We start from the raw sequence: 13,793 nt of genomic DNA on the forward strand, positions 1-13,793 counted from the left end.
TCTGTACAAATAAAAAAATCTTTCTTTTAAAGTAGTTTTGCTCATTAACATTCATTATATGTATATGATTCCATTATTAAAGTGCAGTTGCTATGAAACTGAATCCTAACAGTCTGAGAACAAAGAGGTTCTCTTAAGAGCTGCTCTTAAGACACAGACAAGGATTTATAGCTTCAGTTCCTCAAGGTGCTCTTATTCGCCACCTCCTTAAGTGTAATCAGGGACTAATGACATGGACATAACTATTTTCTCTGTCTACCCAAAATCCACGCAAGTGCATGAATTCATTAAGTTCAATCCATAGAGCGAACACGACAATCAAGTCTGGAGAATGAGGGGGCAGGGTAGTACTTGGAAGTCTTGGTCATGCTCTTCCAACCAATGTCGGACATTTCTAGCTGTGTGATGTTGCATTGTCTTGCTGGAAGATGCCATCCACCCCAGGGAAGACACTTTTACCCCTGACAGCCACAAGGGATATACACTGATCAGCTATAACATTAAAACCACCTCCTTGTTTCTACACTCACTGTCCATTTTATCAGCTCCACTTACCATATAGAAGCACTTTGTAGTTCTACAATTACTGACTGTAGTCCATCGGTTTCTCTGCATACTTTGTTAGCCCCCTCTTACCCTGTTCTTCAATGGTCAGGACTCTCCACAGGACCACTACAGAGTAGGTATTATTTGGGTGTTGGATCATTCTCAGCACTGCAGTGACACTGACATGGTGGTGGTGTGTTAGTGTGTGTTGTGCTGGTATGAGTGGATCAGACACAGCAGCACTGATGGAGTTTTTATACACCTCACTGTCACTGCTGGACTGAGAATAGTCCACCAACCAAAAATATCCAGCCAACAGCGTCCCGTGGGCAGCGTCCTGTGACCACTGACAGATGAGCGATCGTCTCTGACTTTACATCTACAAGGTGGACCAACTAGGTAGGAGTGTCTAATAGAGTGGACAGTGAGTGGACACAGTATTTAAAAACCCCAGCAGCGCTGCTGTGTCTGATCCACTCATACCAGCACAACACACACTAACACACCACCACCATGTCAGTCACTGCAGTGCTGAGAATGATCCACCACCTAAATAATACGTGCTCTGTGGAGGTCGTGACTATTGAAGAACAGGGTGAAAACAGGTTAAAAAAAGTATGTAGAGAAACAGATGGACTACAGTCAGTAATTGTAGAACTACAAAGTGCTCCTATATGATAAGTGGAGCTGATAAAATGGACAGTGAGTGTAGAAACAAGGAGGTGGTTTTAATGTTATGGCTGATCAGTGTATATCTTCAGTAATCTCATGATCCACCATGCTTATTCTGAGATACAACATGGGTTTGATTCTTGCATGCTATGACCCTGACCAGTTTAAAGCAGTCAGTGAAAATATTTTAATGAATAAAGGAAGAAAGAAAGTTACATAAGTATACCACGCTGATTGGAAACAGTTGCTTGGAAACGTGTCGTTGCGATGCACTTTACATGATGGAATGTAGAAAGAGTGAGGGGATGAAGAACAGAAAGCATGATGTCCTTAAGTATGATTTCTTTTCTCCAAGCACTTGCACATTCATTTGCTAAAAAAATCCAAAGAATTTAAATGAAAATCACTCAAACTAGCCGAATTCAAAGCCACACAGTACTATTTTTATCTGGAGAAACTACCACCTGTGTATAAATGTAGACCTGTGTTAGGAAATAAAGATTCCAAATGAACTGCAACAGTACATACCCACACTGCACCACGCAGGCTGGTGTTTTATAGGCCACATTTTGCCGGGCTGGCTTGTCCTTCACGATATAGAACGTACTGCAGAGTTTATTGGGATGAACAGTCCGGTGCCAGAGAGTTTCAATCAGCATTAAACTGTGCTGTAAAATCGAGCTTTATTCTCGCTGTCCTGTCAGACAGCCATCATTTAAAGCTTTTAGCTCCTAGCGAGATTAATCAGCTGGCGACTGCAGTGCTTTTGGGTCGTAACCATTTGTCCTTTTAAATTTAATAATACAAAGTTTAAATGCTAGCTGAGAGCATTAATCAATATTTATCGGATTTATTTGTGTCTTGAATGTCCGTGACTGGAGAACTGACTGAAACATGGCCAAAACTGTTGCACAGTAAACAAATAAGCATGCAGCATGACTTCAAAATACGACCAAGTACAAACCATGCAAATGAGGGTCACGGGCCCAAGAGTGACAACCTGGCAGTAGTGCGGCTTCAACCAGAGAGCTTCTGTACCCTACCTTAATCGATAACCTATCCATATCTACCAGTACTATGAGGCTAGACATCTTAGTTTGAGTTAATAAATGTCCTGTTTGTGTGTGGATGTACATTATTTCTGCCGTATACCCAGTGTTTCCAGGATGCCCAGGACCCACCACAACCTTGAATACACAACCGTTAATAAAAGGTCAAACCCTACGGAACGTTCTAGCAGTAAACATGGCAAACTTAATTGTTCCAAATTGTCTAGCAGTTAAAGCTGTTTTTTTTAAAGACTTGAAACTAGCTTTACTTTAAATTAGTGTTTTAGTTTGTATTTTATTTAGACGACTTAAAGTGATTTAAAAGATTTAGAGACAATTTGTAGTGCTGTTTAATTTTCTGGATCTTTTTAAGTGTGGGAGCCTCATAAGTAAGGGCTTGGGCTTGGTCCCTCTACTCTCAGTCTGGTAAGAGTTTTGCATGTCTCATTATATTGTCTTTAATTACTCGGGGGTGTCTCTAATGGACTCACAATTTTAATTTTAAAATTCCCCAACCAGGCAGAACGGTGGCTTAGTGGGTAGCACTGTCGCCTCACAGCGAGAAGGTCCTGAGTCTGATCCCTAACGGGGCGGTCTGGGTCCTTTCTCTGTGGAGTTTGCATGTTCTCCCCGTGTCTGCGTGGGTTTCCTCCGGGATCTCCGGTTTCCTCCCACAGTCCAAAAACATGTAGTCAGGTTAATTGGAGACACTGAATTGCCCTATAAGTGAATGTGTGTGTGTGTGTATGTGTGTCTGCCCTGAGATGGACTGGTGTCCCGTCCAGGGTGTTACTGTGTGCCTTGCACCCATTGAAAAGCTGGGATAGGCTCCAGCACACTTGAACACAGTCATGGACAATTTAGTGTCTCCAATTCACCTCTTTTGCATGTCTTTGGACTGTGGGAGGAAACCCACACAGACACGGGGATAACATGCAAACTCTACACAGAAAGGACCTGGACCACTCCACCTGGGAAACAAACCCAGGACCTTCTTGCTGTGAGGCGACAGTGTCAAAGGTGGTTGACTACTTGACCACCCACTGTCCAGTCATTTTCATTTAAGAAATGAGTCAGTATACCATAACACAAGTATAAGCGAACACTAAATAAGTTAGTGGCATTCGATGACTTGATTCAGATAAATCAGAATTTGTGGTAAATTGGCACAAAAGTAACATAAACAACAGCCCAAAACTCTTCGCTGATTTCTATATCATGTACATGCCACTTCCTGTGATAAATATAAAGATGGGTGATTTGTAGATTAGCTCTTTCCGCAGCCGCTTCATCAGCAGGAAGTTTGGAGATGTCCAGGCTGCTAGGAAAATTCTGGAAGACGTTATTAACATTATAACACCATTTAAACTGAACAATGTGGAAAATGCGCCGTTAGTTGAGGCAGTTTCACGATGTTTGAAGTAAAACGCGGTGTTTTAGTCTGCATTTCTGTATGCACAACATGGCGCGAGTTGCTCTGAGGAAACTTTGTGCTGTTTCTATCTGCTCTTCAGTTTGTGTGTTTATAATTCTTACACTACAGGTAATTCAACCAGTGTTCAGAGTAAACATTTAACCTTCTATTTTACTTAGCTAAAGCTAAGTGCTGGAAATGCTGCACTGATTTGTTACAGCCATTTAAAGATGCACAGGTCAATATTTGTTCTCACTGTTACAAACAATGTGGAAACAATGTCACAAACCTGGCCTGGTTTGTTTACATTCCTCCTGCTAATCTTAAACTGGTTCCCTTTATCTCAGAAAAGGAATGCAAATAAAGTCATTTTTATTTACTTACTCCCTTGACTGGTTTGCATCCTAAATGCAAACCTTAAATGGCTAGCTCATTAAGATAGCATGTTTTCAGTGGAATCTGTAATTTCTAGTTTACCTCAAGCCAGAATTCTACTCCATGTACATTTGAAAGAATGCATTATTTTTTTATTTATGCATTTTCTTGCCTTTTTCTCCCTTTTAGCGCGTCCAATTGCCCGAGCGCGTCATGCTTACTCTCCACCGATGCCGAACCCCGGTCTGATTGAGGAGAACGAAGCTAACCCACGCCCCCTCCGACACGTGGGCAGCAGCCGTATGCATCTTGTCACTTACACTTTGACGAGTGCAATGCGGATCAGCGGGCGGCACGGTGCCTCACAGCAAGAGGGTCCTGGGTTCGATCCCCAGGTGGGGCGGTCCGGGGTCTTTTCTGTGTGGAGTTTGCATGTTCTTCCTGTGTCCGCGTGGGTTTCCGCCAGGCGCTCCGGTTTCCTCCTACAGTCCAAAGATGCAAGTGAGGTGAATTGGAGATACTAAATTGTCCAACACTGTGTTCTATATAATCTTGTGAACCGATGAACCTTGTGTAATTAGTAACTACCGTTCCTGTCATGAATGTAACCAAAGTGTAAAACATGACGCTAAAATCCTAATAAACAAACAAACAATACGGATCGGCACCGTGTACGGAGAGACACACCCTGACAGCACTCTTTTCCTGTCTCTGTGCAGGTGCCGTCAATCAGCCAGCAGAGGTCGTAATTGCATTAGTTATGAGAGAGACCCTATCCGGCTTTTTAATGTCCCACCTTTTGTTGTTCATGTGGCTGCTCAGCCCAGCCGGCAGGCAGAGTTGAGATTCGATACGATGTATTCGAGATCCCAGCTCTGGTGTTCAGCATGTGTTTTACCGCTGCGCCACCTGAGCGGCGCATCATTATTTTTTTAACCTAATTTCTGTCTACTGCATCTGTAGTGGATGCACATTTCCCACAAACTACAATTGTAACACAACCCCAAATTTGAAGAAACTTGGGACAGTATGGAAAATATACAGTGTTTCTTGCGTTTACTTTAATGTGTATTAAATTGCACACATAAAAACTTAAAATATTTATGTTTTGTCTTTTCAACTTCATTTTACATCATTTGTTAATATACTTAAATTCCTGCATTTCATGGCAACACATTCCAAAACAAGTTAGAAATGTAAAGCATTTACCTCTTTTTAATGTTGCCATTCCCACTCACAACACTTTTGGACCTGTTACTGATAACAGTTTGGATAGACATTTTTGTCTGGTTCAGAGCACACAGTATCCATTTCTTCCAAAAAGATCAGAAATATTGATTTGTCTGACCACAGTACACTTTTTCCACTGTGTGATGGTCCTTCCCAGATGACTTCCCAGCCAAGAGAACTCGAAATGTTACTCTGCAAAAAAGAACCCATATGTTAACCATGTCCAGAAGCAGTGTTAATTGGCATTTGTGAGTGTAACTCCGTATTGTAGTGCTTGACTAAGATTTGCCCATGTAGTTATATTCCCTGGTGATTAATGATCTTGATGCAGTGCCGTCTGATGGGATCAGAGTTCGTGGGTGTTCAGATTAGACTTGCAGAATGTATTGCAGACCTAAAATGCAGGAATGGATGTATATTAACAAAGCAAATGAAGTTGACCATGTACTATAAAACATACTGTCATACTGTCCCAACTTTTTCTAATTAGGGGTTGTACGTTTCCCTGAGCTATGAAATAAAAACTTGTTTGTTGATTCTCACTTAAAATAACAGGTTTGATAGGCTTCTCATAGATCTCCTGTATTTATGTTTAGGTGGTGGAGGAGCTGGGTCAGTTTGATCAGATCCCACACAGATTAAAGGGAAGAAAAGAGTTCCAAGCTTTACCTGTAGAAGGTCTCTTCACTAAGGATGATGTATCTGCTAATTCTAAGAAAGATTTTCCCATTATCTTATGGTGGTCCCCACTGACTGGAGAGCAGGGCAGACTTGGAGAATGTGGACAGAATAGATGCTTTTTCACTGTCAACAAGTCTTATTATTCTCACCCTTCAACACAGGCCTTCCTGTTTTATGGTAAGTGATGCTGTGCTTGAGTTTGTTACTGTATTTAGTATTAGAGACGGTTCAGAGATACTTAAATCTTATATACTAAAAAATTTTGAGATTATTATTTTATTATTTAAAAGATTTATAAATACATAATAATGAAATATTATTTATTGTTTTATTTAATTATAATTCGGTCATTATTGTTACTAAACAATATAATTATGCTTTAAAATATAAATCTATATAATTAACTGATATTGTTTATTTTATTAAAATTATTAGTATTAATTTTTTTAACCATTTTATTTATTAAAATTTCCGCCAGATGCTCCGGTTTTGTACTTTCTAAAAAGTAGTTGTAGTTGCGAGTGACTCGGTGACAGGGTTGCCAGATTGGTACAGTGTCATAACGTATTTCAAAATCCGCCAAAATGCATGGAAAACCGCCCAAACATACTAATGAAAAACAGCCAATGTTTAGCATTTCAACAATATCAAACCAGTTGAACATGACCTACTGATTAACTGCTGATATCGTACAGATCAGTGTTTATAAATTATGAGTGACATTTGAAATACTTTTATTTGCAATGTCTTTATACCTTGAAACCTGCCAATTTCCATGCCAGTTTCAAATAAAATCCCCCAATCTGGCAACACTGCTCGGTGAGTGTTTTTCTTTTGATGCATTGGTGCCCTCTCCTGGGCTCTCCACCGAGGCTCTCATCAGGATTACAGTTACTTTAGATAAACTTACAAATTCATTTATTTAATTGTGTATTTTTTTGTCATTCCACTCTAAATTCAACGTATTACAGATAATGACCCACACAGATAAGTGCTAAGACCAAATAATAGTAATAATAATAACAAAAATAATGTCACGAATTCATCCACTTCATTCTGTTTAATCCTGTACCTACTATCAACAGCAGCAGTTGCTAAATTAATACTGTAGTTGCCTTGTTTCCTATTTTTTCTTTGAATGTTTTTTTTTTAATTTGCCGTATTTGTATAATTGTTTATTGTTCACTATTTCATTTACTCTGCCACTTTGCAAGGCAAAATAAATTAAAAAAGAATGTGTTAACGGTATTTAAATAATTTACATGTTAATTAAGCCATCCATTGTAAGTTGGAACGCAGCCATGGTGCAAATTGTGAATCGTATTAGTACTGGTTACTCTGTTATACTTGTCTAAACACACAATAGCCAAACATGAAATGATTTTTACCACTGCAGGTGCTAAATAAGCTGTTTAGCCCTCACACCATTTGGTATTTTGCAACCCCAAGTAAGTAAAAGAGCCCCAAATTGTAGAAACACAAAACAGAAACCGTTGCTTCAGTGTCATATTTATAACTAAGCATTGCTCTGCCTCAAAAACTAAGTTTAATTTAACTACCAAACAAACACACCCAGCTGCAATTTTTAAGCTTTTGTTCCTTTTTCAGGTACAGACTTAAGCGTTGAGAATCTCCCTCTGCCGAGGAGGCAACACCACCAGTGGGCTCTGTTCCACGAGGAGTCACCCAAGAACAACTACAAGCTCCTTCACGAGCCAGTTGTAACCCTCTTCAACCACACCGCCACGTTTAGTCGCCGCTCTCATCTGCCACTTACCACCCAGCACCTGCAGAGCATTGATGCCCTCACATCAAACACGTTCCTGCTACCTCTGTCCAAGAAGAACCAGCAAAGACACGCTCTGGCCCCCGTGGTGTACGTCCAGTCAGACTGTGACCCGCCGTCAGACCGCGATGCCTTTGTGCAAGAGCTCATGAAGCACATCCCAGTCGATTCCTACGGCCAGTGCCTGCACAACAAGGATCTCCCATCCAACCTCAGCGACTCCACAGCCATGGATGATGAAAGGTTCTATAAGATCCTAGCTCAATATAAGTTTATCCTAGCATTTGAAAATGCCGTCTGTGATGACTATATCACTGAAAAACTCTGGCGACCACTGAAGCTTGGCGTCGTCCCTGTGTACTACGGGGCTCCCAATGTTCGCATGTGGCTTCCGGATAACAGAAGTGCGATTGTCGTGGATCCAAAGCAGTCACCAGAGAAGCTAGCTCAGTATTTAAAAAGACTAGACAGTAATGATGGGGAGTATTTAACATATTTGGATTGGAAGATGAAACGTGAGATTTCAAACCAGAGACTTGTGAAGGAAGTAAAGGAGCGTAGATGGGGGGTGCAGGATATTACACAGGATAATTTTATTGATGCCTTTGAGTGCATGGTATGCAACAGAGTCTGGGAAAACATCAACAGGCAAAAAAAGGTAACCAGTTTTACTGTACTTTAAAATGTTCACTATTTGGCCAGTCTAGTGCTTTCCCATTTCCAATTGTAATTTCTTTATTGCTTTAACCATTCCCACAACACACATGCAGTTTCTGGCAGCTATTTTTCACCTGCCAGAGGTGGAGTCACACAGTGAGCTGAATCACATACAGAGAGTCACGCTATACTCTACGAATCACCCACCACTAGTGCAGGCCTCAACCAGCCAGCAGAGGTTGCATCAGGCACAGCCTAGTGTGCTTGCTGGACTCCTAGCTGGATAGCACAGCTGAGAATGAATTGAACTCGAGAACTGAAGATCTCAGTGGTTTCGGGTTGGCATGTTAGACTGCTGTGCCAGCCGAGAGTCCTAATATTTAAATGATTTATTTTGCCACCACTTTTTTGCATTTTTGTCCACATGTAATTAAAACAATTGTAATTAATGTAGTCTTGTGTATTATTTCTCTCTTGTCTGTAACAGGGCCTTGCTCTCGGACTGTGGCAGGCTGAAGCACATCATCTCAGATGTCCTCCTCCAAAGATGTTTGACTTTACTGTAGATCCTTCTAACAGCTCTTCTCTGCGCCACATCTGGAGAGCCAGTTATGATCAGTCAATAAGAGAAGCCCAAACACTGAGACGGCTAGTGCTGAGGAACAGGAACTTTACTGTCACACAGTTTTGGAAGGAGGTCTTCCGTGACTGAGGGTCTCCACACTACATCAAGTAAGTAAAATCTTAAATACTTAAAAGCAGGAGTACGTTTTAGTGAAGAGTGCCTTCTTCTACTGTACTTATAGGCACCATAATGTCACATAAAAACTGTAATTAACATGCATCTAGGTTTAATGTTACCGTAATGATGCTGGTGAAACATTCCACATCAGCTTGCTTACCAGTCAGATAATTAGGAACCATCTGCAGTAACTGAACCAAAACAAAGCCAGAACACCAATAACCAGTTGCTGTCAAAAATAGAATCAGAGTCAATCACTCAGCGCTGTATAGTGTGGGAGCCTAAAGCTCTACAGCCAGAGTTAAACTGAGAGCAATAACTGAGAAAAATAAAAGCTAATAGCTAAACAATTCAATTCTAATAGATCAATTCAAGTTTAATAGACTCTAATAGATTCTAATAGACAGCCCTGCTAGTGGCAAAAATGGTAAAACGATTAACAGAATGGTAAAATGATTCATTTAGGTTTGAGATGTACCAATACCATGGTGGATAAAGAACCAACCCCATGATCCTAAAAGCTCAGTTCTTTTTACTGTTGGCACAGCAGTGCGTCTGTGTATATGTGTTGGTTTGGGGGGTGGGGGTTGTTCCATGTGTTTTATTTTGATTGATCAGGGGTAAGTAGTTAGTCAGTTAAGTAGTAGTTGTAAGCTTGTACACTTGTAATCACCGATTTAGAGAATTTTTGGTATTTTTTTAGTGGCCAATAGATGGAGACTCAAAGCTTTAAATGACAGGCACAGACTCAGCATAAAGCACCAGTGCATTAATTCTATTATCAAGCTCAGGGTTTTATAGGTTTTTAGATTTACTTGTAAGTCATATTCAGATGTAATTAATGTTTTAATTGCACTATGGTCTGGTTAAATTGATGGAAAATTACAATTTGACCTAAACATTTTTTTAATGTTTTTTCCATAGCTTTTCTTATAGCTGTGTTAAATAAACCATTATAAGTAATTTTATAATATTTTTATCAATGGTTATGTTGTACACTTGTGTAAAAGGGTTTTAATAAAAAAATATTATTTACTTTTTGAATGCAAATAAATGGAAAATGCAAATAAAAAACACAGTGTTTCTTACATTTACTTAGATTTTTGTTTTATTCCAGACAGTATGAACCCAAGATGTTTCATGATTTGTCTGATCAGCTTCATTCCGTTTGATAATATACCGGCATTCCTGGAACACATTCCAAAAAAGTTGGGATGGGGGTGATCTAGGGATAGTAATGGAAAAAAAATTATAATGTGATGTCAGCAGGTGATTGTAATCATGATTTGGATCAAAAGCAGTATCCACGAAGGGTTGTGTTTTTAAGAACCAAAGGTGGGCAAAGAATCTCCAGTTTGCTATCAAATACATGAGAAAACTATTGAAATGTTTAGAAACAAAGTTCCTCGATTAAATGTTGGAAATGATTTGCATATTTTTTTTTCTTTACAGTGCATAATATCATTAAACAATTTTCTGATTTGGGGTTGTACTTATTACTTTAAAGAAAAAAAATTATAGTCTTGGATGTTTGTGTGTATACCCTGATACTTTTCTGTAAGACTTTTAATTGTTATTGCAATAATTTGGTCCCAAACCATGATACACCCTCTATCATGCTTCATAGCTGATATGTTTTGAGGTTGATGTGCAGTGCATATTTTCCTCACAATACAGTTCTTTGCAGAGTTCAACTTTGGTCTTGCTTAGACGCAGAACAGTATTCCAAAAACATAATCTCTGCGGTCTACGATGTTGTGTTGCAAGTTCTATGTTCTAGAGATTATACCTTGGGTTCTATCATTGCATGCTGTGCTTTTATTCATTGTATTTTATATTGCACAAAAATAGGCTTTTACATTTAGCAGAACTGTGGTGAGTACAGTTAAGGTAAGCAGTTTTATCTCAGCAGGGACCTACTGCTGCAGTATTTCTGCTGCAAGACCACACACACACACACACACACACACACACACACACACACACACACACACACACACACACACACACACAAATGCAGATAAAACATTTAGTGATTTATAATGTAGGTCTTACAAACATAAAAACTCTTTCCCATATTAGGCCAGGTAAATACTGAAACAGTGTGTTGTTGCATGAAAAGGGAGTGTGTAGTAAATGGTTAAGGTCATGACTCGATACTGATGAATTATGGATGGTGGAAAAAACAAATCTGCTCAAAATAGATGCATAGAGTGCAAGATCGAAAGTCCTTTCATGCAAAGGCATGGTTTCCCGCTAAACTAGGTCACCTTACTGTTGTCCTCAGTTTACTGCTCAGGAGAGATACTTTTGGGGAATTCTGAGGTGTAGTCAGATGTTTATTGCTTGACATGTTATGTTCTTATTTGTTTTTGAATGTTTGTAATATTTTAGGTTTAATAATTGTAATTATATTTAAGTTTTATTAAGCCCATTACTTACATGATGCTTTACATTTTTTCACAATATCTCATTATGAAAACACACAATTTTAGGTCCCATATGCAGGCAAATAGTTAGGTAAAAACGGCAATCTAAAAACATAAACATATTCAGTACCGATTTTGAAAGCAATACTATCTTAGACGACTATCACATTCCAGTCATTGGTATCCAAGTTGTCATTTGGGTAACAGTTTATTTTAGCACTGTGGTTTCCCTTTTCACGCCTGTGGAATTCCCCCTAATGGCATGTTAATTGCATTATGCGCACATTGTCTTCTGTTTATTATGTGAAGCCTGATTATCTGGGTGAACGACATATTAAAATAGAATGGAGCCGGTGTTAAGCACAGGTATTATGGCAAGTTTCATTAGTAATTGTTTGTATTGAAGGGTAACATCAGTACAATTTATTGTTGTGGTTAAATAGCTTTTAACAATGAACAGGTCATCATCATCATCATTAAGTCATCATGTTACAATTCTTGGTATAGTTTTTACTGACAGGTTTAGGGTCAGTCACAAATTGAGTCAAAGGTGTACAGTTGTATCATGTTTGTATCACTAACATTATGTTCAGGCCCTAGGGTTTTAAGGCAATTTATTCTTTTGAAATGTTATTATAATTAGATCCCTTTTTGTATGAACTTACTCTGGAGCATTAGTAGTTCAAACATCATTTCAATCATCATTTTGTAAAAATTGGGGTCATTTTGTAAAAAAAGAATTTGTTAATTAATTTGACAAAAATATAACAAACTGATTCCAACAAACTGATAAAAACTTGATTGCATTTTTATTGTAAAATGTTCTTTAATTTGATGCCTGCAAGACACTTAAAAATTAGGATAGGGACAAAGAGTGAAAAGTTTATAGAATGTTTAGATTACAGTATTTTGAAACATTCCACAATAAGCAGGGAACTGGTAACAGATAAGGATATGATTTGTCAATCAGTTAAAAAAACACATTCCCCAATGGAAGATTGAAAATGATTTAGGTCATTCACCATCTACTGTACATAATATTGTGAAAAGATTTATATAATCTAGAGAAATTTCACTCGGTGAAATGCAAGGTGAGAAAGCATTATAAAATGTGTGTGACCTTTGAGCCCTTAGATTGAGCCCTAAACCATCATGCTACTGTGATAAATATAGTCACATGGACTACTTCAGAAAACCATTGTCACTTAACTAAGTTTGCTGCTACACCAGTGCAGATTTGTAGGAACAGAGTACATGTGCTTGACTGGCCTGCCTGCAGTTCAGATCTGTCTCCTGTTAAAAATATATGGTGCATCAATCAAAATATATGGCGCATCAATCAGACAACAGCGGCCATGGACTGTTCTTGCATCAGTCAACAATAGGCAGAAATTCCATTTGCAAAACTAGAATCCTTGGTTCCCAAATGATAAAGATTAAAAAAATAAAGATTTTTTAGATTTATTAAAATTATTACAGTGGCGCAGGGGTCTAGTGAGCTAGTACACTATAGCTGAGATCAGAGTTTGAATCTCAACTGTGCCTTGCCTGGCTGGGCATCCAACAAACACAATTGGCCGTGTTTGAAGGCTGTGGGCTAGACTTACATTCTCCTTTCTATTAATGAGTATTTAATATGAAAGGTGATGTATCACACTGGTAAACATGCCTCTGTCCCAACTTTTTTGAGTCTGTTGCAGCATGCAAATTTTAAATTTGTTTATATTTACAAAGTTGGTCAGGCTGCTATTTAGAGCACACTGTATGGACTTTGGTGTGCGGATTGAGACACAGCCCTCCAGTTTGCCTGCCGATCAGTGTTCCTTTTGTGCAGTGTTTAGCCTTTTTGATTAAAATTTGAAAGCACCAATTCACCCATTACCAGTTCAACTGAAATGTATCAAAATAGTGTAACCTAAATATTCTAGAAACGTTTTACTTTTATTTGCCCTGTTGCCTATGTCAACCACTGACAAATTGAAACAAATAAATCAAAAGACTTTCTGTCCTGAATGATCATGTCAGTTACGTGTAACAACGATAAACTGTCGTCACTCAGCAGTTATGACGAAAGTAGTGCTCCCTGGCAAATGAAACAGAAGCAATCAAACACAGTGGCAACTTGCCAGGGGTGACACCAACTCATTATCCTAAAAGTTGAAGAAGCTGAAATCACGGGGTGTGTCTGTACGCCCACCATCCTGCCACATGC

The 13,793-nt window shown here is 39.0% G+C and overlaps 1 protein-coding gene across 1 annotated transcript; it reads left to right on the forward strand.

Annotated features, from left to right (window-relative positions):
• The first annotated feature begins 3,618 nt into the window (after window positions 1-3,618).
• Window positions 3,619-10,602, forward strand: fut10 (fucosyltransferase 10). The gene is made up of 5 exons (XM_063013700.1): window positions 3,619-3,810; window positions 5,883-6,144; window positions 7,576-8,411; window positions 8,898-9,142; window positions 10,270-10,602. Exons 1-4 carry the CDS (start codon window positions 3,721-3,723, stop codon window positions 9,120-9,122), a joined length of 1,413 nt encoding a protein of 470 aa, XP_062869770.1. The 5' UTR covers window positions 3,619-3,720; the 3' UTR covers window positions 9,123-9,142; window positions 10,270-10,602.
• Window positions 10,603-13,793: the final 3,191 nt, after the last annotated feature.

Source organism: Trichomycterus rosablanca, chromosome 18 (assembly GCF_030014385.1).
Source record: "Trichomycterus rosablanca isolate fTriRos1 chromosome 18, fTriRos1.hap1, whole genome shotgun sequence".
NCBI classification, from domain to species: Eukaryota; Metazoa; Chordata; class Actinopteri; order Siluriformes; family Trichomycteridae; genus Trichomycterus; species Trichomycterus rosablanca.